This window comes from Sciurus carolinensis, chromosome 14 (assembly GCF_902686445.1).
Source record: "Sciurus carolinensis chromosome 14, mSciCar1.2, whole genome shotgun sequence".
In the NCBI taxonomy this organism is placed as follows: Eukaryota; Metazoa; Chordata; class Mammalia; order Rodentia; family Sciuridae; genus Sciurus; species Sciurus carolinensis.
This window is the reverse complement of record NC_062226.1, coordinates 70808096-70830012: the sequence shown is the minus strand read 5'-3', so window position 1 is coordinate 70830012 and position 21917 is coordinate 70808096. Positions and strand designations below refer to the sequence as shown.

Genomic DNA, 21917 nt, shown 5'->3' with positions numbered 1-21917 from the left:
TTGTCGAATACTGAATTCAATGAAATACATTTGCATTTGTTTTTAATATGAAATAGACAATTTAAAATCATGTATGTGCTCACTTGGTAACTCACATTGTATTTCTATCACACAGTTTTAGCATTTCAAGATGAGGAAGAATCAGCAAAGGGGACTTTTAGGAAGGTACTATGACCTTACAGTTGAAGACTTTTTGATATGAGGGGACCATGTCTTATTTATTTTCCCCCTATGTTTCTCTAGTGCCTGGCACATAATATATATGCAGTTTGAAAGCTGGGAAGTGAAAATAAGTAACATTAAGTGAAAAAGAGATGAAGACACTTCAGTTTTATTCACGTTGTTACATTCTTCGTCGTTTGAGAAGTGAAAATCTCAGCAAAAAATTCTTAACTAGCATAACATACAGACCTGTGTATATGTATACATACATATATCTGTATACATATGTGTACACATATACACTATTTTATGTTTTTAAGGCAATTCAATGTAGGAGAAAGAACATACTCTTAAGATCTAGAGAATTTAGTTCTGTTTCATCAATTATCTATTAGCTTAGGGCAAAACTTTAAATTTCTCAAGAGTTTTAATTTCTATATCTGTGAACTAAAAAATTTGAAATTTTTATGGTCCTTTTGAAACTGACTTTTTATTATATGTGATTTGGTCTTATGAAGGGATGAACATTGGCCCATAAATCTATAACTTCTGTGATGTTTATAGTAATTGATCTTGAAATTATTCTGATAAGATGCGTAAGGTTTTCTACTGGATGAATAGAAAGGGAATCTTGATTTTTAAAAAGTCAATTGCAGATATGGGTTCTAGTAAATTTTATTTATTAGTGTAACTGATTGATTTAAGGACAGAGAATCATGGGTACTGTTTGAGTAAAAATCAACCAGATTTTGAAGTAAACTGGTCTAACGTGTAAGATCTCTATTGCAAATCAGATAATCAGCGCTTTGTTTAATTGTTGGTATATTTCTTCTGCAGTAGCCCTAGGAGACATTGAGTCATTTTTACTATATTTTACAAACTGCTAAAAGATAATACTCCTCTAGTTTGTAAGTTCTGTGGTCTTAGGGGAAAATATAGGGACAAGAATACGTTTTTGAGCTATCTCCTGTGATTTTAGTGAGTAATGCACATTTCTATGCTTTATGGCACATGCTTGTAATCCCACCTATTCCAGAGGCTAAGGCAGGAAGATCACAAGTCTCTGTAACTTGGTGAGATCCTGTCTTAAAATAAAAAACAAAAAGGACTGGAGCTGGTGATGTAGCTCAGTGGTAGAGGGCCCCAGAGTTTAGTTCCAAGTATAATACATAAATTAATTAATTTAAAAAATTCTGTTGGTTATAAAAAAGCTGTTTTTTCAGCTTTGAATTTGCTTTGAATGTTTGTGGATTACTTAATGAAAGAGGTTGGCTTCATAATAATATCCAGTTTTTTTCATAGTCAAAGCAAAACATCTTTGAGCAACTGGAATAACTGACACCAGCTTCCAGTGCTTCAAGTTCTTTACTTAGCATATCGATTTAAAATATTTGAAGATTCAGTGTTTGATTCTGACACTTGGAGCTAGGAAACCTTGAATGAGTTACTCAATCTCTTCAAGTCTCAGTTTCCTTATCTGTAAATTTGAGATACTAGGTTGAACCAAACCCTTAGCCACACTAACAAAGAGGAGGAGAGAGAAAACTCAAATTACTAAAATTTGTGATGAAAAAGGAAATATCACAACAGACACCACTGAGATACAGAACATAATGAGAAACTACTTTGAAAATCTGTATTCCAATAAAGTAGAAACTGCCGAAGACATTGACAAATTTCTAGAGACATATGCTCCTCCCAAACTGAATCAGGAGGACATACACAATTTAAACAGATCAATATCAAGCAAAGAAATAGAAGAAGCCATTAAAAACCTACCATCCAAGAAAAGCCCAGGACCAGACAGATTCTCAGCCGAGTTCTATAAGACCTTCAAAGAAGAACTCATTCCAATAATTCTCAAAGTATTCCAGGAAATAGAAAAGGAGGGTACCCTACCAAACTCATTCTATGAAGCTAATATCACCCTCATACACAAATCAGGCAAAGACACATCAAGGAAAGAAATTTTAGACCAAAATCCTTGATGAATATAGATGCAAAGATCCTTAACAAAATATTGGCAAACCGTATCCAAAAACATATTAAGAAAATTGTGCGCCACGATCTAGTGGGGTTCGTCCCTGGAATGCAAGGATGGTTTAACATCCGTAAATCAATAAACATAATGCATCATGTCAATAGACAAGGATAAGAATCATCTGGTTATTTCAATTGACGCAGAAAAAGTGTTCGACAAAATACAACACCCCTTCATGCTCAAAACACTAGAAAAAATAGGGATAGTAGGAACATACCTGAACATTGTAAAGGCTATTTATGCTAAGCCCATGGCCAACATCATTCTTAATGGAGAAAAACTGAAACCATTCCCTTTAAAAACGGGAACAAAACAGGGATGTCCTCTTTCACCACTTCTATTCAACATTGTCCTCGAAACTCTAGCTAGAGCAATTAGGCAGACCAAAGAAATTAAAGGGATACAATAGGAAAAGAGAAACTTAAGCTGTCACTATTTGCTGATGACATGATTCTATATTTAGAGGATCCAAAAACCTCCTCCAGAAAACTTCTAGGCCTCATCAATGAATTCAGCAAAATAGCAGGCTATAAAATCAGCACGCATAAATCTAAAGCATTTTTATATGCAAGCGATGAAACAGTTGAAAGGGAAATGAGGAAAACAACTCCATTTGCAATAGCCTCAAAAAAAAAAAAATACTTGGGAATCAATCTAACCAAAGAGGTAAAAGATCTCTACAATGAAAACTACAAAACATTGAAGAAAGAAATTGAGGAAGACCTAAGAAGATGGAAAGATCTCCCATGTTCTTGGATAGGCAGAATTAATATTGTCAAAATGGCCATACTACCAAAAGTGCTATACAGATTCAATGCAATTCCAATTAAAATCCCAATGATGTACCTTACAGAAATAGAGCAAGCAATCATGAAATTCATCTGGAAGAATAAGAAACCCAGAATAGCTAAAACAATCCTTAGCAGGAAGAATGAAACAGGGGGTATCGCAATACCAGAACTTCAACTATACTACAAAGTAATAGTAGCAAAAACGGCCTGGTATTGACACCAAAATAGGTAGATCAATGGTACAGAATAGAGGAAATGGACACAAACCCAAATAAATACAATTTTCTCATACTAGACAAAGGGGCCAAAAATATGCAATGGAGAAAAGATAGCCTCTTCAACAAATGGTGCTGGGAAAACTGGAAATCCATATGCTACAGAATGAAACTAAACCCCTATCTCTCACCCTGCACAAAAATCAACTCACAATGGATCAAGGACCTTGAAATCAGACCAGAGACCCTGCAGATTATAGAAGAAAAAGTAGGTTCAAATCTTGAACTTGTCAGCTTAGGATCAGACTTCCTTAACAGGACTTCCATAGCACAAGAAATAAAAGCAAGAATCAATAACTAGGATAGATTCAAACTAAATAACTTTCTCTCAGCAAAGGAAACTATCAGCAATGCAAAGAAAGAGCCTACAGAGTGGGAGAAAATCTTTGCCAATCATACTTCAGATAGAGTACTAATCTCCAGAATCTATAAAGAACTCAAAAAACTCTACACGAAGAATACAAATAACCCAATCGACAAATGGGCTAAGGATATGAACAGACACTTCACAGAAGAAGATCTACAAGCAGTCAACAAACATATGGAAAAATGTTCAACATCTTTAGTAATAAGAGAAATGCAAATCAAAACTACCCTAAGATTCCATCTCACCCCAATTAGAATGGTGATTATCAAGAATACAAGCAACAATAGGTGTTGGAGAGGATGTGGGGAGAAAGGTACACTCGTACATTGCTGGTGGGGCTGCAAATTAGTGCAGCCACTCTGGAAAGCAGTGTGGAGATTCCTTAGAAAACTTGGAATGGAACCACCATTTGACCCAGCTATCCCACTCCTTGGCCTATACCCAAAGGACTTAAAATCAGCATACTACAGAGATACAGCCACATCAGTGTTCATAGCTGCTCAATTCACAATAGCCAGACTGTGGAACCGACCTAGATGTCCTTCAATTGATGAATGGATAAAGAAACTGTGGTATGTATATATAATGGAATATTACTCAGCTATAAAGAATGATAAAATTATGGCATTTGCAGGCAAATGGATGAAATTGGAGAATATCATGCTAAGTGAGATAAGCCAATCTCAAAAATCCAAAAGATGAATGATCTCACTGATAAGCGGATGATGACACATAATGGGGGGTGGGAGGGGGACAAGAATGGAGGAAAGAGGGACTGTATAGAGGAAAAAGAGGGGTGGGGAGGAAGGAAAAAATAACAGAATGAATCGAACCTCATTACCCTATGTGAATGTATGATTACACAAATGGTATGCTGTTACTCCATGTACAAACAGAAACAACATGTATCCCATTTGTTTACAATAAAAATAAATTTAAAAAAAAACATGGTGAGGGTGTGCTAAAGGAATACAAAACCAGCTGAAAGAGCTTTCAGTAACAAGCTGAAATGATTTGAACAACAAATAAATACATATCGTCTCCTTATCTTGGGGAGATATGTCCCAAGACCCCTACTGGGTGCCTCAAACTGAGGAGAATATATTTTTTTCCACTAAGTGATTAATGGGCATGGATAAAGGAATAATTCACATCCTGAACCAAACAGCATGAAATTTCATCGTACTACTCAGAACAACATGCACTTTAAAACCTGTGGATTATTTCTGGAATTTTTCATTTAAAATTTTCAAACTACAGTTGATTGTGGGTGACTTAAATTTCAAATAAAGGGAAACTTTTGTAATATAGTATTGGCTTACACCCCATATCACTAAGTCTGTACTGATATAAATGAATCATTTAGTAAGTAGGAGAATAGACAGATATCTTGTTAGTTATCTTATTTTTCTTAATTTATCTTATTTATGTGGATAGTTCCCTCAAGGACATGGAGCTTAATTCCCTACTCCTTAAGTGTGCATCGTGCACAAAAATCTTAGTGACTTCCTTAGCAAAAGTTGTAAAGAAACCTGACATACATTACCTCAGCCAGGTAATCCAAATCAATATCAACAGGAATAAGTTGTCCTGGTAGTATGTGTCCCTATTGTGATGAAGTGAGAATGACCCTTTACCTGTGTAGTCTTCCTCCACTAAACCTATAACCCTAGTCTAATCATGAGAAACACATCATATACAATACCTGACCAATACTTTCAAAACTATCAAGGCTATTAAAAGCAATGTAAATTTGAAGAACCTAAGAAGACATAACAACTGAATAGAATGTGGAATCCTGGGTGGGACTTTGAAATAGAAAAAAGACATTTGGAAAAATAAGGATTCTGAATAAAGTATGGACTTCCAGTAGTAATATGAGTAATATGTCATTATTGATTCACCAATTTTGATAAATGTACCACAGTAATGTAAGATATTGATGAGGGAAATTGGGTAGAGTGTGTAGAAAATCTCCGTATTATCTTTATAACCTTCTATAGAAATCTGGAAGTTATAAATTAAAAAATTATTTTTTAGAAAAGTTAAATGCTAGCAATTTCTTATGGTTCAACAAATATTACCTATAAGATTGTTGTGATAGTAGTTAGGTAATGTATGTAAATCACTTAACACAGTACCTGACTCAGGAAATGTTCTGTAGATAATTTTTATAAGGATAACTTACTATTTTTATTGTTTCAGACAAAATAATTGAGATTGAAGGGAACAAAGATGACATTTACTTATTCAGTATTTACTATGTGTCAGTTACTGAACTAACCAATGGAGATCATAATCAATATACTTATGCCCTTCCAAAAAATCTTTGAGTGAGAGCAGAAGAGAAGCCATAACTAAAACTGTGAGATCAAAAATAGAAAAACCTGAAAAGTAAAATAAACTTTGTGGAAGTGTAAAAGGTACACTATCTCCTAGAGAAAGAAATCATATTGCTTACCTTAGTAATTCCTGAAGGTTCCTATGGGCCTGTTTAGCTAGCTAGCTAATTTTCATATGATGAACAGGAGGACTATTTTTTTTTCATATACTATCTTAAGTTGCTAAGTGAAATATGCAGCATAGATATTAATGTAGTAAGTTATTGTTTGAAAAATCTGCTTTGTGGAAGACTGCATTCATTTTATAATTCTTTTGTTGTTTATTTTTTATTTTTATTTTTATTTTTGTGGTGCTGGGGATCGAACCCAGGGCCTTGTGCTTACAAGGGAAGCATTCTACCGACTGAGCTATCTTCCCAGCCCTCTTTTGTTGTTTTTTAGAAGTCCCTCACTCTTTTTCCTTCTCACCTTTTTTAGAAGGCAGCCCTCATAATTTCTTTCCACAAAGGTTGTACCTGTACCATGGTACTTTCCTCACTAACTTTGTTCTCTTATCCCCAACGCCTTGCCTTTTCCCTTTCTAGTTAGTTTACTCCATGATTGTTTGATGATCCTGGTTTTTTTTCTTTTTCTGTGAACAGTCATTTAAGAATTTTAGCATGAAAATAAAAGCTAAACATATTCATTTTGACTGAAAAATGAAAGCTCTCTAAGTAAACCCACCTCAAGTTTTAGGTAGAACCTCATTTCCCTAATGAGACAAATTTTATTTTATATACACACACACTTATATTCTTTTTCTTAGGCTAATGCACTATGTAAGTTTTAGGGGATGTACCATGAAATAAGTAAAGACCTTCTTAAAATATTTATTTCAGTGTCATTACACACTTGTAAAATGGCACATTAAGCGATATATATATACTAGTTTATGTTTTTCACTTTCCTACTCACATTTCATTAACTAGTTTTATTGAAGCGCCTCACATGACTTAATCAGTGACTATCATCACAAAAGCCTTTTTTAAAGTTATCTAGTAGTTTTCCAGAGCTTATCATATTGTATCTAATTTGATTGAGTTACAGTACTTTCTGAATCCATGAGTGACTGGAAATTTTATCTCCAACCATATTCTTATCTGAATCTGTGAATTCATTAGAGCAATTATTGTTTTTTAATTATATCTGTAAGATATGCAATTGCCATATCTTAACCACTTAGCATATTTGTTTTTAAGGTGATCTTTAAAAAATTTGTTTATAGCAATATCCAACACTTAACAGGTGTTCAGTCCTGCCTCCAGGAATGTTCATTAAATTGATATTTAAATTTTGCTTTCTTTTTTATGGTTCTGTTGTGTGATCTTTTTAAGCATTCATATATACCATTAATTGAGGTTGTTTTAGACTGAGGTATCTTCCCCAAATGCTACTTCTTTGTTCAAAATAAATTCAGTGCCCATTATATTTTTTAATTTGTTTTTATTGTAAACAAATGGGATACATAGTTTATCTGTACATGAAGTAAAGGCATACCATTTGTGTAATCATACATTTACATAGGGTAATAGTGTTTGATTCATCAGTGCCCCTTATTAAATAAACTTAGTAAAGACTTAGTTATTAGGTGACTCTTTTCTGGAGAAAAATTTTATCTTCTCATATATGGGAATAAAGGAAAGCAGTTGCAAATAAGGACAGGGCTTAAATTTAGTGAATGGAAATTAAGCTTAATAGAATAAATTGTGTAATAGTGTATTTTGAACGTTAATGTTCCTCATCTGAAGGGCTAGTTAAAACACAAATTACTTGCCCACTGTTTCCAATTCAGTGTGTCCAGGTGAGGCCTGAGAATCTGCATTTATACTGAGTTCCTGATGACTGATGTTGGAATCATGTTGAGAAGCACTGCTTTATACAGGTGATCAACAAATATATGAAAAAGTGCTCATCATCTCTAGTAATTAGAGAAATGCAAATCAAAACCACCCTAAGATTTCATCTAACTCCAATTAGAATGACTGTTCTCAAGAACACAAGCAATAATAAGTGTTGGTGTGGATGTGGGGAAAAAGGTACACTCATACATTACTGGTGGAGTTGCAAATTGGTGCAGCCACTCTAGAAAGCAGTGTAGAGATTCCTTAGAAAACTTGGGATGGAAATACCATTTGATCCAGCTATCCCACTCCTTGGTTTATACCCAAAGGACTTAAAATCAGCATACTACAGTAAAGCAGCAACATCAATATACATAGCTACTCAGTTCACAATAGGTAGAATGTGAAACCAACCTCAGTGCCCTTCAGTTGATGAATGGATAAAGAAACTGTGGTATATATACACAATGAAATATTACTTAGCCATAAAGAAGAATAAAATCATAATTTTGCTGGTAAATGAATGGAGTTGGAGAATATCATGCTAAGTGAAATAAGCCAAGCCCAAAAAACCAAAGGCCGAATGTTTTCTCTGATAAGTGGATGATTATGCATAACAAGGGAGTGGGGGCAGTAAAAGAAGAATGGAGGAACTTTGTATAGTTTAGAGGGAAAAGGGGTGGGGAAAGGAAAGATGGTGTACTGAGACAGGCATTATTACCCTTGGTATATGTATGATTACATGAATGGTGTGAATCTACATTGTGTACAACCATAGAAATGAAAAGTTGTACCCCACCAAAAAAAAACAGAATAGAGCATCACTTTATAGTACTGTAAGGAGGAACTGAAAAAATCTAACTTTTTCATGGAAGAATTTAATATAAATCTCATATCATTTATCAGTTGAGCAGACAAAAATATCATTAGCCATATAGAAGATTTTAAAAGTTCTATTAACAAGCTGTAATATAGTAAACATATATAGAGTACTGAAAAAAAAAGTAGTTAAAATCACAGAGTGATGTTTTACCTCCTTTTACTTCATAAGTATTCCTGTTTACTGTATACAGAAAATATTAGTGATCTCAGAACAGTAATTTTCTAAGACTGCAAAAGCACTTGACTTGCATTACATTTCTTCTTAAATGATAAATAGGTTTCCTGTTCATTGAAAAGAAAATAGTCCATAAATCCATTCATTAAAATGACTAAACCTTCTGGATGTCACTTCACATTATAAAATTACTAACCTTAAAGCAATTATAAAATGCAAGTATTCATTACCACTAGTTAGTATTTTCATTAAAAAGGAAGTTATTTTCCTTATCAAATAAAAATTTAGAAATAGTTCATTGCTGGTGAAAAGAATTTTTTGTGGTGTTTAGGAACCAAATCCATCTAATCAAGTTAAGTATAAGAGATTAGCTCTGGTTTTGTTGGGGATAAACTTCTCTAAAATAAATTAATAATCAGCTCTACCACAAGAAGAACATTTTAGGATTAATAAGTAAAAGCAAATGATCTGATTTTATTATAAAATAATGAATACATTGAGAATTAATTGGGATGTATAATCAGAAATACCAGCACCTATTATCCAAGAAATTAAATGTCAAATTTTATTTAGTGAGAAATAGGTATCGAATACTTCTATGATGTTCTTTATAACTGCACTGAAGCTTCGATTGGGCTTGACCAGCTTTAAACAGCAAAAACCTTACATATCTGTTACTTTTGTTTATATTTCAGAAAAGAGTGGCCTTATGTACCAGGGGCCATGCAACTCTCACCTGGTAATACCTCTTTTGGAAATTTACCCCAAGTAATAATACAAAAGAAATGTTATGAGCACAGGGTTGTTGTTTTTTTTGTTTTTTGTCCCCCCCATCCACAGTTCTTTTAGAATAGCAAAAAATTTGAAGCAACCTAAATGTGTAACAATGGGAGAAAGGACATTATAATTACATCACAGCTACTAGATGAAAACTATGATCATTCATAGTGTTCATTATAAAAATTATATGAAACTATAGGGAAATTCTTGTGATGAGAGCACAGTATAAAATATATATGCACACAGGGAAAGAAGGAACTATTCAAAAATAAAAATAATTTTATTATTAGGATGATGATTCAACAAATTGTTTTTTCCTTACATCTCAATCATTTTTTTTTTAATATGAATGTTCTTTCAATGTTGTTTGGGGGATAATTTATTTTTTGTTAATGAACTTGACCATATTAAGTCCTATTGAAGAAGCTAGAACAATTCTTGACTACTGTTGGATATGCCCTATAGATACCGTTCTCAGGTCATATAACTTTTAGAAATGACATAAGCTAGAAAACTCCTCTACTCCCAAATGGTTAACTAAAGTTCTGTTGTTTATTTAAGCACTTCTCTTTCTGCCTATTAGTTATTTTGAGATTATGAGAATACATTCTTGACAACTGTGTGTAATATATTTATGATAGTTTTATATGCCACAGTGGTTTGGGGTTTCAATATTCTCTCTCTAATTCTTGGAAATTCACTTCACAGTGAAGTTATATTAAAAGTCATTCAGAACGTTTGAACAGAAGAATAAATTAACGTTTTTTTAAAATGTTTTTCTTTTACAGGAAAGAGCTGATCCTCTCTGGCACTTTAAATCCAATTAAGGACTTACATCTAGGAAAACTGGCCTTAACTAAGTTTCCAAAGAGTCCAGAAACATGGATTCACAGGTGTGATTAATTTACAGCATAGTATTCCTGTTTAGATTAAGAATGGCTGCAGGAAGAAAGATAGCATTGTGAAGCAGGGTTGCACATTGATTCAGAGCATGAATTCTAAAGTCATGTTACCTACATTTTAAATCTAGAGGCTATCACTGGCTACCTGAGAAATGATTTAACATCTCCAAATCTCATTTTTTACACTGGTAAAATGACAGTAATTATTACTTATAGGGTTAATAGTTCAATGTATATGGAAACACTTCCACATATAAACACTACCAAAGTGTCTGTCATGTATTAAATACTCAGTAAATGTTAGCTACTACTGTCTGTAGCAGAGCGAAGACTGCATTTAGAGACTCAACTATTATGAGCATCTTGCTTTTAAATACATTAGGTTGCATTCCTGATAAAGATGTTGGTGGTGACGGTTAACAGTTATTACAATTAACTTATAAAGTAAACTGAAGGCAACTGAGGTGAAGGGTGCATAGACTGAGCTAAAATTACTAAGATCATAAATGCAAAGAGTAATTTTAAAGACCTGAGGTAGCCAGAATGCAAATAAGGACCCTCAAAATCATGACCAACTGAAAGCTTATACCTCTTATTTGTAACTGCTTTTATTTAACTAAAATGAAATGTTATGGGCTTGCTGCCTGGCAGTAGTGGAGAAGTTACTCTGTAGTCTATTCTCATTAAGCCACTCTAACTTATTTTTAATCCTGGGCATATCTGTGATCTTGTCAGTACAAGGTGTCTTAGCTATAATTGTTCCTCTGGCTAGCGTTGCATGGCGCTCCTCTCAAACTGTAGTTGTATTTTCTTCTTTACTAGAAATTGGAATCGGCTCAGAGAGTTATGGGATTGTGTTATATGGGGCTTAAAAGGGGGTGGGGCAGGGCACGGAAAATATTAAAAATGCGTCCAACAATTGTCTGTAATTTTTTTAATAAATAATAATTTTGTTAAACAAAACCTTCTATTAAACATAACGAAATGAGTTTTCTTACTCAGTTTTCTACCTCTGAGTTGGAAATTTTTAGTCTAAAAGAATGCTTTTATAAGAGGAAAATATTTGTACAAACAAAAGCATTAAGTAATTAAAAATTCTTTTTTCTGCTTTTGGTTTGAATATATACTAATGCAGATCTTAGATAGACACAGGGAAAAATCTATGGATAAAGACATTTTAAAACTTCTGATGGTTTAAATTATATTTATTTCCTTCTAGATTTTATGCTATCATATAGAAATTTTGCATAATGTAAACTTTCCAAGTACAGCTGCTTATTTGTAAACAAATATGCATGCACATGTAATTGAAGATGTGAACCACAACTCAGCTGCTAATATTTATCAGCCATTAATTAATAGTCCATAACCATCACCACTACACACAAATATACAGACTAGTTCCCTTTATATTTCCTGATCAAATGGAGTTTGGGAGTTGTAATTAAGAACTGATGACATTCTTTTTTTGGACAGATTTTAAAGTTTTAGAAAGATTTTTCTTTGCTGTTTGTCCTGTTTTATCTGTGCTCCTAAATTTGTCTTCAAACAACAACCCCTTCTTACCTCTCCCAAAATTGGACTTATGGATTAGGACTATTTTGCATTGTCTGTAAATGCAGAGTACACTGAACAAAGAAGACTATTTTCCTCTCTGGTTTATGTTCTTTCCTCCTCTTCTTTCCCCACATGCTTCCTTAACAGGCGATGGGTGCTACAGCACCTAATTCAGGAAACTTCCTTGCCTTCCTTTGTGACCAAAGGAAACTTGGGAACAATTCCTGCAGAGAGGACACAGCGACTAATACAAGAAGAGATGGAAGTCTGTGGTGAAGCAGCAGGGAGATATCCAAGCAATTATAATGCCTGGTCTCATCGCATCTGGGTTTTACAACACTTGGCCAAGCTAGATGTCAAGGTAGGTTTATTATTCAGTCCCAGGGGGCAGACTGAGTCTGCCCTTTAAATCTTCTGGAAGTAGTTCTTCCTCAAAAGAACTTCAAAGCTAGCTCTAAAGAAGTAGAGGAAGTAATGGTTCAGCAGCCTGAGCAGATAATGTCTGCTAATACCTCTAGAGAACACCTGGCAATTACAGAAGTGTGGGTTTGTTTTTGTTTTTTGTTTTTGTTTTTTTTTGTGGTGCTGGTGATCAAACCCAAGTACAGAAGTGTTTACACTATTCACTAGTGTGGTTTTGGGGCACCAGTAAGGCTAGTGCATTGGTAGACCAAAGGGAGGTTAAAACATTCAGGGAAGGTTGCACACTCACTTTCTCCTGAACTGGAAAAGATTATTAAGTGTTTTAGAATTGGAACTATTTTCTGATAGTCTCTGGTTATGTGACTTACTGTGCTGAATTACTTGGCTGTCTCTTCCCAATTTTCTCTCCTAGAAGTTGAGGGGAGAAGAGTTGGTACCACCCAGGTGTTTCCAAACTTGACAGAGCCTGTAAATTACCTGGGGTTTCCTAAGTTCTATTCCAGGCCTACAAATCAGAGTGAGGGTGGTATCTACAAGTTCAGGGAATTATTTGGATGCAATGTCATGTTGGAACCTCTCATAACCTAATTTCATTTAAAAATGAGGAGGTGGAGGTTTCCAGAAAATTTTAATGGTTTAGACTTAGCCACAGTTGCACCATTTATTGTTCATCACTGAAAGCCAGGTATCCCTTGTTCTTTTTTTTTTACATATTATATCATCCCAATTTTTTTTTTCTTTTTTTTCTTATGGTATTACAATGCCATAAGAATCTAAGGTACTTTTCTAGAAGTTTCCCATGCTTGGGATGTTTAAAAGAGGTTGAAATGGAGGTCATAGTATCCTGAGTGATGTTTTCAAATTCAGGGGAAACTTTCTGTAGTTTTATACTCTCTTTCTGTAGTTTTATACTCTCTGTTCCCATGTTCTCATTCCCTATTTTGTTTCCTAGCCAGAGATTGTTCCAGGACAAATGAGAGATTTTTTTACTTTTAGAAGATTTTAAGCTAACAATTTTGGAAGAGTATCCCTTTCTTTTCCAGCTTACATGGCTATGAGTTTTAGGAGAGGAGTCCACCTGCTAGAGTAGAAAAAAGATCAAAGATTAGACTCCCATCATCCTGAGTTCAGATTCTGCCCTTACCAGCTATATATGGAGAATAAGACTTTAATGTTTTCATTTTTGAAATGAGGACTCTACTGTCTATCTCTGGATTATTGTGAGAATTATTGCCTGAATTAATGTGTGGTACTAGACATCTTATAGAGGCTCACTAAATTTTAGTTCTTTTATTTCTTCTCCCATGGATAAAAATTTAGGTAAAATTGGCTGCCTGTTTGCTCGATCAATTCAGTGTAATTTATTCATGAAAAAGTGCCAAACCTCCATCATTCCCAATCACTCTCCTGTGTACTGATTATGGTAGTAAAGACAAGAGCTTGCTCTCAATAAGTTGAAACTAGTTGGTGAAGCAAATCAACACTTATAAAGCAGTATGATACGTGAAGGGACTGAGGGAATCTCAGGATACACGGGAGAACAGAAAAATACCTCTTCCTCTAGCCATTGGAAACAGCTGAAGCGCGCATACATGTTATCTGATGTGTTGTCAGTGTTATGAAGTACTTTAAAGCACTCTACAATTTGATAATGGGAAGTGATGTGGGTTAAAAGGAAGGCAGATTCCAGGTGAGCTAAGAGGTCTTTGGAAACACTCCTGCCATGTTGTAGACCTTTTCAAGTGGCATTCCATAAAATCAGGAATAAGGGACCAAGGTGCCATTTTTGTTATTGGAGGCCATCTTATGTTAAAGATGACAGCTCATTAGTAGACTCTTGGCTGAGCTGTCTTGATCTACTCATAGGCTCACATGTTGTCAACCTTCCTTGACCTCCCTTGGGGGATGTGGAGGCCTGCCATTCTTCCTGTCACCATTGCCACTCGGCATCTTTTGCTCTCATTGTGTTCAGGAAAGAGTGCTAACTTTTCAAAATCCCCTTGCTGTTGTTACAAGCCATTGGACCCAATTAGGATAACATGTTCTGCTGCTATGCTTTGTCTACTAGAGGAAGTAATATCAAAAGTACCAGTAATCTAGAGCAACTTAAAAATATATGAAAAATAAACTGGCTTTTTTTTTTAACTTAGGAAATTGAAAATGACTTTTTAAAGTGCTCTAGTATCCAGCATGATATGAGTATGAAAATAAACATTGTAAAAATTGTTATCTTACTGAAGGGCAACATGTCAGCATTTAATAGACTTTAAAAGATGGGGCAGGGTGTTATCTTTAACAATTCTACATACAGGAATTCATCCTAAAGAAATAACAGGGATGCAGTATTGTATAATGACTTAAGTCTCCATTCTATGTTCATGCAGACCTAATTTGCATCCTGACTGTACCTACAATTTGCTCTGTAACCGTGAACAAGTTAGTGTCTCTTAACTTTTGGCTTCCTTTGAATGACAGATTCACATAAAGAGGCTATGACAGTGCTTTTACTAAGAAGCCAATAAACATTGGCCATTATATTAAATATGAAGGTCTAATATATAAAAGGCGCATTTAAAATGGAGAAAAACTAATCGTCTAGTATTGAGGGATTAGTTACATTACAGTTTATCACAGATTAGAATATTTTGTTGCTGCTAAACATAGTACTTAGAAAATTATCTTAAGATAGAAATTCATAATAGGTTAAGGTCATAAGCTAAATATGTGGGATGCTTCATATAATTTTAATCTTTTAAGCATTGAATGAGATAATAAAACACTTATAAGTGTTTAGAACATTGCCTAGTATATAGTAAATGCTCCAGATATTTATACATACATGTATAATTAATGGATATTTTTTTCTTAATTTTATAATATGGATATATTAGTTTTTTAGTCAAAAAAGGGTTAGAGACTAAAAAATGGTTAATAGTGCTATTTTATGTTTCTCTATGATGTCTGTGTTTAAGTGAACATGTATTTTTAGACAATTTTTAAATGTCAAACGGAAGTACTAATCAATTTTTTTAAATTGATATGGTACATCACCTGAAAAAAACACATGGTAGCTTCTTCAGAAAAGATATACAGCTCTGCATGGTGGTACATGCCTGTAATCACATCGATTTGGGAGGCTAAAGCAGGAAGATTGCAAGTTTGATACCAACCTGAGCAACTTTATGAGGCCCTGTCTCAAAAGACTTAGTGTGACACTGCCTCAAAATAAAACAGAAAAAAAGGGCCCGGAGTCTGGGCGGAGTGGCCTACACCTGTAATCGCAGGAGCTCGGGAGGTTGAGGCAGGACGATCAAGAGTTCAAAGCCAGCCTCAGTAAAAAGAGGCCCTAAGCAACTTGGTGAGACCTTGTCTCTAAATAAAATACAAAATAGTGCTGGCTCAGTGGTGGAGTGACCCTGAGTTCAATACCCAATAAATGGTGGTGGTAAGGGCTGGGAATGTGTTATGGTCAGTAAGGACATAAAAGCATTCAGCATCATTAACCTTAAAAGAATGCAAATCAAAGCCACAGTGAATGAGATACTGTTTCAAACCAACTAAAATGACTAAAAGAAAAATAGATAACTAGTGTTTATAAACATATGGAGACTTTAGAGGACTTACTTGTTGCTGGTAAGAATGTAAAATGGTACAGTTCCTATGGCATTTCCTCACATTATATGTGGAATTAGTATATATGCAAAAACATATAGTTAAAACCAATATATAGTATTCTTTTTTTTTTCTGGTGGTTTTTTAAATTTTTTTTATTGTAAACAAATGGGATACACGTTTCTCTGTACATGGAGTAAAGGCATACCATTTGTGTAATCATAAATTTACATAGGGTAATGTTGTTTGATTCATTCTGTTATTTTTTTCCCTTCCCCCCACCCCTCTTTTCCCTCTATACAGTGCTTCCTTTCTCCATTCTTGCTCCCCTCCCTAACCCTAACCCCTCCACCCCCCATTATGTGTCATCATCCACTTATCAGCGAGATCATTTGTCCTTTCGTGTTTGAGATTGGTTTATCTCACTTAGCATGATATTCTCCAATTTCATCCATTTGCCTGCAAATGCCATAATTTTATCATTCTTTATAGCTGAGTAATATTCCATTGTATATATATACCACAGTTTCTTTATCCATTCATCAATTGAAGGGCATCTAGGTTGGTTCCACAATCTGGCTATTGTGAATTGAGCAGCTATGAACATTGATGTGGCTGTATCTCTATAGTATGCTGATTTTAAGTCCTTTGGGTATAGGCCAAGGAGTGGGATAGCTGGGTCAAATGGTGGTTCCATTCCAAGTTTTCTAAGGAATCTCCACACTGCTTTCTAGAGTGGCTGCACTAATTTGCAGGCCCACCAGCAATGTGTGAGTGTACCGTTTTCCCCACATCCCCGCCAACACCTGTTGTTGCTTGTATTCTTGATAATCGCCATTCTAATTGGGGTGAGATGGAATCTTAGGGTGGTTTTGGTTTGCATTTCTCTTACTACTAGAGATGTTGAACATTTTTCCATATGTTTGTTGATTGCTTGTAGATCTTCTTCTGTGAAGTGTCTATTCATTTCCTTAGCCCATTTGTCAATTGGGTTATTTGCATTCCTGGTGTAGAGATTTTGAATTCTTTATAGATTCTGGAGATTACTGCTCTATCAGAAGTATATTGGCAAAGATTTTCTCCCACTCTGTAGGCTCTTTCTTCGCATTGCTGATAGTTTCCTTTGCTGAGAGAAAGCTATTTAGTTTGAATCTATCCCAATTATTGATTCTTGCTTTTATTTCTTATGCTATGGGAGTCCTGTTGAGGAAGTCTGGTCCTAAGCCGACATGTTGAGATCTGGACCTACTTTTTCTTCTATAATCTGCAGGGTCTCTGGTCTGATTCTGAGGTCCTTAATCCATTTTGAGTTTAGTTTTGTGCACGCTGAGAGATAGGGGTTTAGTTTCATTCTGTTGCATATGGATTCTAGTTTTCCCAGCACCATTTGTTGAAGAGGCTGTCTTTTCTCCATTGCATATTTTTGGCACCTTTGTCTAGTATGAGAAAATTGTATTTATTTGGGGTTGTGTCCATTTCCTCTATTCTGTACCATTGATCTACCTGTCTATTTTCTTACCAATACCATGCCATTTTTGTTATTATTGCTTTGTAGTATAGGTGAAGTTCAGGTATTGCGATACCCCCAGCTTCATTTTTCCTGAGAAGGATTGCTTTAGCTATTCTGGGTTTCTTATTCTTCCAGATGAATTTCATGTTTGCTTGTTCTATTTCTGTAAGGTACGTCATTGGGATTTTAATTGGAATTCCATTGAATCTGTATAGCACTTTAGGTAGTATGGCCATTTTGACAATATTAATTCTGCCTGTCCAAGAACATGGGAGATCTTTCCATCTTCTAAGGTTTTTCTTGAATTTCTTTCTTTAGTGTTCTGTAGTTCTCATTGTAGAGGTCTTTCACCTCTTTTGTGAGATTGATTCTCAAGTATTTTATTTTTTTCGAAGCTATTGTGAATGGGGTAGTTTTTCCTAATTTCTCTTTCTGAAGATTCATCACTTATGTATAAAAATGCATTGGATTTATGAGCACTGATCTTGTAACCTGCTACTTTACTGAATTCACTTATGAGTTCTAAAAGTTTTCTGGTGGAATTTCCAGGTTCCTCTAAATATATAATCATGTCATCAGCGAACAGGGATAGTTTTGAGTTCTTCTTTTCCAATTTGTATCCCTTTAATTTCTTTGGTTTGTCTAATTGCTCTGACTAGAGTTTCAAGGACGATATTGAAAAGAAGTGGTGAAAGAGGGCACCCCTGCCTTGTTCCAGTTTAAGGGGGAATGCTTTCAGTTTTTCACCATTTAGAATGATATTAGCCATGGGCTTAGCATAGATGGCCTTTACAATGTTAAGGAATGTTCCCACTATCCCTATTTTTTCTAGTGTTTTGAGCATGACGGGGTGCTATATTTTATCAAATGCTTTGTTCTGCATCTATTGAAATAATATGTGATTCTTAACTTTACGTCTGTTGATATGGTGAATGACATTTATTGATTTCTGGATGTTGAAACAACCTTGCATCCCTGGGATCAAACTCACTTGATCGTGGTGCACTATCTTTTAATATATTTTTGTATGCGATTTGCTAAAATTTTCAGAATTTTTGCGTCGATGTTCATTAAGGATATTGGTCCTGAAATTTTCTTTCCTCAAAATGTGTCTCTGGTTTAGATATAAGGGTGATATTGGCTTCATAGAATGAGTTTGGGAGGGTTCCCTCCTCTTCTATTTCATGGAATACTTTGAGAAGTATTGGAATGAACTCTTCTTTAAAGGTTTTGTAGAACTCGGACTGCAGAACCCATCTGGTCCTGGACGTTTCTTTGTTGGTAGGTTTTTGATGACTTCTTCTATTTCATTACTTGAAATTGGTCTATTTAAATTGTGTATCCTCCTCGTTCAGTTTAGGAATTCATATGTCTCTAGAAACCTGTTGATATCTTCGAAATTTTCTATTTTTTTGGAGTATAGATTTTCAAAATAGCTTCTAATTATGTTTTGTATTTCACTCGTGTCTGTTGTGATATTTCCTTGTTCATTCCAATTTTAGTGATATGGGTTTTCTCTCGTCTTCCTCTTTGTTAGTGTGGCTAAGGGTTTATCAATTTTGTCTATTTTTTCGAAGAACCAACTATTTATTTTGTCAATTTTTTGTTTTGTTTCTTTTGTTTCAATTTCGTTGATTTCAGCTCTGAGTTTAACTATTTCCTGTCTTCTACTACTTTTGGTGTTGGTCTGTTCTTTTTCTAGGGTTTTGAGCTGTAGTGTTAGATCATTTATTTGTTGATTTTACTTCTTTTATTGAATGTGCTCCATGAGATAAATTTTCCTCTAAGTACTGCTTTCATAGTGTCCCAGAGATTTTGATATGATGTTTCTTTGTTCTCATTTACCTCTAAGAATTTTTTAATTTCCTTCCTAATATCTTCTGTTATCCATTCATCATATAATAGCATATTGTTTAATCTCCAGGTGTTGGAGTAGTTTCTGTTTTTTACTCTTTATTTCTAATTTCAATCCATTGTGATCTGATAGAATACAAGGTAGTGTCTCTGTCTTCTTATATTTGCTAACATTAGCTTTGTGGCATAATATGGTGTATTTTAGAGAAGGATCATGTGCTGCTGAGAAGAAAGTGTATTCACTCTTGGTTGGATGGTATATTCTATAAATGTCTGTTAAGGCTAAATTATTGACTGTGTTATTGAGATCTATGGTTTCTTTGTTCAGTTTTTGTTTGGAAGATCTGTTCAGTGGTGAGAGAGGCGTGTTAAAATCACCTTGTATTATTGTGTTATGGTCTATTTGGTTTCTGAAATTGAGAAGGATTGTTTGACATACATGGATGAGGTTACTGTTTGGGGCATAGATATTTATGATTATTATGTCTTGCTAATTTATGCTTCCCTAAGCAGTATGAAATGTCCTTCTTTATCCCTTCTGACTAACATTGGCTTTGAAGTCCACATTATCAGAAATGAGGATGGATGCTCCAGCTTTCTTGCTGAGTCCACGTGCATGGTATGTTTTTCCCCATCCTTTCACCTTTAGTCTATGGGTATCTCTTTCTATGAGGTGAGTCTCTTGCAGGTAACTTATTGTTGGATCTTTCTTTTTAATCCAATCTGCCAGTCCATGTCTTTTGATTGATGAGTTCAGGCCATTAATATTCAGGGTTATTATTGAGATATGATTTGTATTCCCGGTCATTTGGCTCTTTATTTTAGTTTATTTTTTTGACACGACTTGGTTCCTCCTTTATTTGACATTCCTTTAGGATAATTCCTCCCTTTGCTGATTGGCTTCTTTGTTTTTCATCTCTTCCTCATGGAATATTTTGCTGAGAATGTTCTGTAATGCTGGCTTTCTGTTTGTAAATTCCTTTAGCTTTTGTTTATCATGGAATGATTTTATTTCATCGTCAAATCTGAAAGTAAGTTTTGCTGGGTATAAGATTCTTAGTTGGCATCCGTTTTCTTTCAGGGCTTGGTAAATGTGTTCCAGGCCCTTCTAGCTTTTAGGGTCTGGATTGAAAAATCTGCTGATACCCATATTGTTTCCCCCTGAATGTAATTTGGTTCTTTTCTCCCACAACCTTTAAAATTCTGTCTTTATTTGTATGTTATGTATTTTCATTATAATGTGCCTTGGTGTGGGTCTGTTGTAATTTTGTGTATTTGGAGTCCTATAAGCCTCTTGCACTTGATTTTCCATTTCATTCTTCAGATTTGGGAAATTTTCTGATATTATTTCATTGAATAGATTGTCATCCTTTGGTTTGCTTCTCTAAGCCTTCCTCAATCCCAGTAATTCTTAAATTTGGCCTTTTCATGATATCCCATAGTTCTTGGAGATTCTCTTCATGATTTCTTACCATCTTCTCCGTTTGTTCAACTTTGTTTTCAAGGTTAAATATTTTCTCTTCAATATCTGAGGTTTTTGTCTTCCAGGTGTTTCTATCTATGTTTATGCTTTCTATGGAGTTCTTAATTTGGTTATTGTTTCCTTCCATTTCAAGGATTTCTGTTTGTTGTTTGTTTTCAATATCTCTAACTCTTTATTGAAATGATCTTTGCTTCCTATATTTGCTCTTTAACTGTTGATTGGTGCGATCATTCAATGCCTGCATTTGCTCTTTCATCTCCTCGTTTGCTTCCCTGATCATTTAATTATGTACATTCTGAACTCCCTTTCCCCTTTCTTCTGCCATGCTGTCATTGGATTTTATTGATTTAACATCTAGATTTGTTTGGGGCATTTTTTCTTCCCTTGTTTTCTCATATCGTTCAGGTATCAGTGGGTCATTAAGGTATTGCAGATTTCCTCTATTGACTTATAATGTCCCTGAAGATTTCTAGTATATCCCCTCTTAGCCTTCAGTAGCCTGAAGTCTTGGAGGAAGTTGATAATGCGGGTGCTCCACAAGGAAGCTGCCCTCTCTAGGGGTGGTGGCCTTCAAGTGGGGTATATTCCCTGATAATGGGCAGAGGTGCATCCACTTGTGGACCAATGGTCATCCAAAGGGGAACAAGGCTGCTACAGCCTGAGGCAAGGCCTGTTTGTGCCTGTGTCTCTGGTTTTACCGTCCTTGTGGGAAAACCTCACCCGGCATGGAAGACTCACCCGGTGGGGAGGTCTCGCTGGTCAGTTCCTCTTCCTAGAGGTTCCCCTCAATCACAACTACCGCCTGGGCTGGGCAGCTTTCCTGTGCAACGTTTCCAGGGACCCGGACCTACCTCCTGGGCCTGGGAGCCTCGTCCTTCGCA

General features: G+C 35.1%; 1 protein-coding gene across 1 annotated transcript in view; it reads left to right on the top strand.

Annotated features, from left to right (window-relative positions):
• Ptar1 (protein prenyltransferase alpha subunit repeat containing 1) overlaps positions 1-21917 on the top strand; it is a 58713-nt gene that overhangs the window by 23583 nt on the left and 13213 nt on the right. The window contains 2 exon segments of the mRNA XM_047524638.1: positions 10484-10588; positions 12302-12515. Coding sequence (XP_047380594.1) covers positions 10484-10588; positions 12302-12515 — 319 coding nt within the window.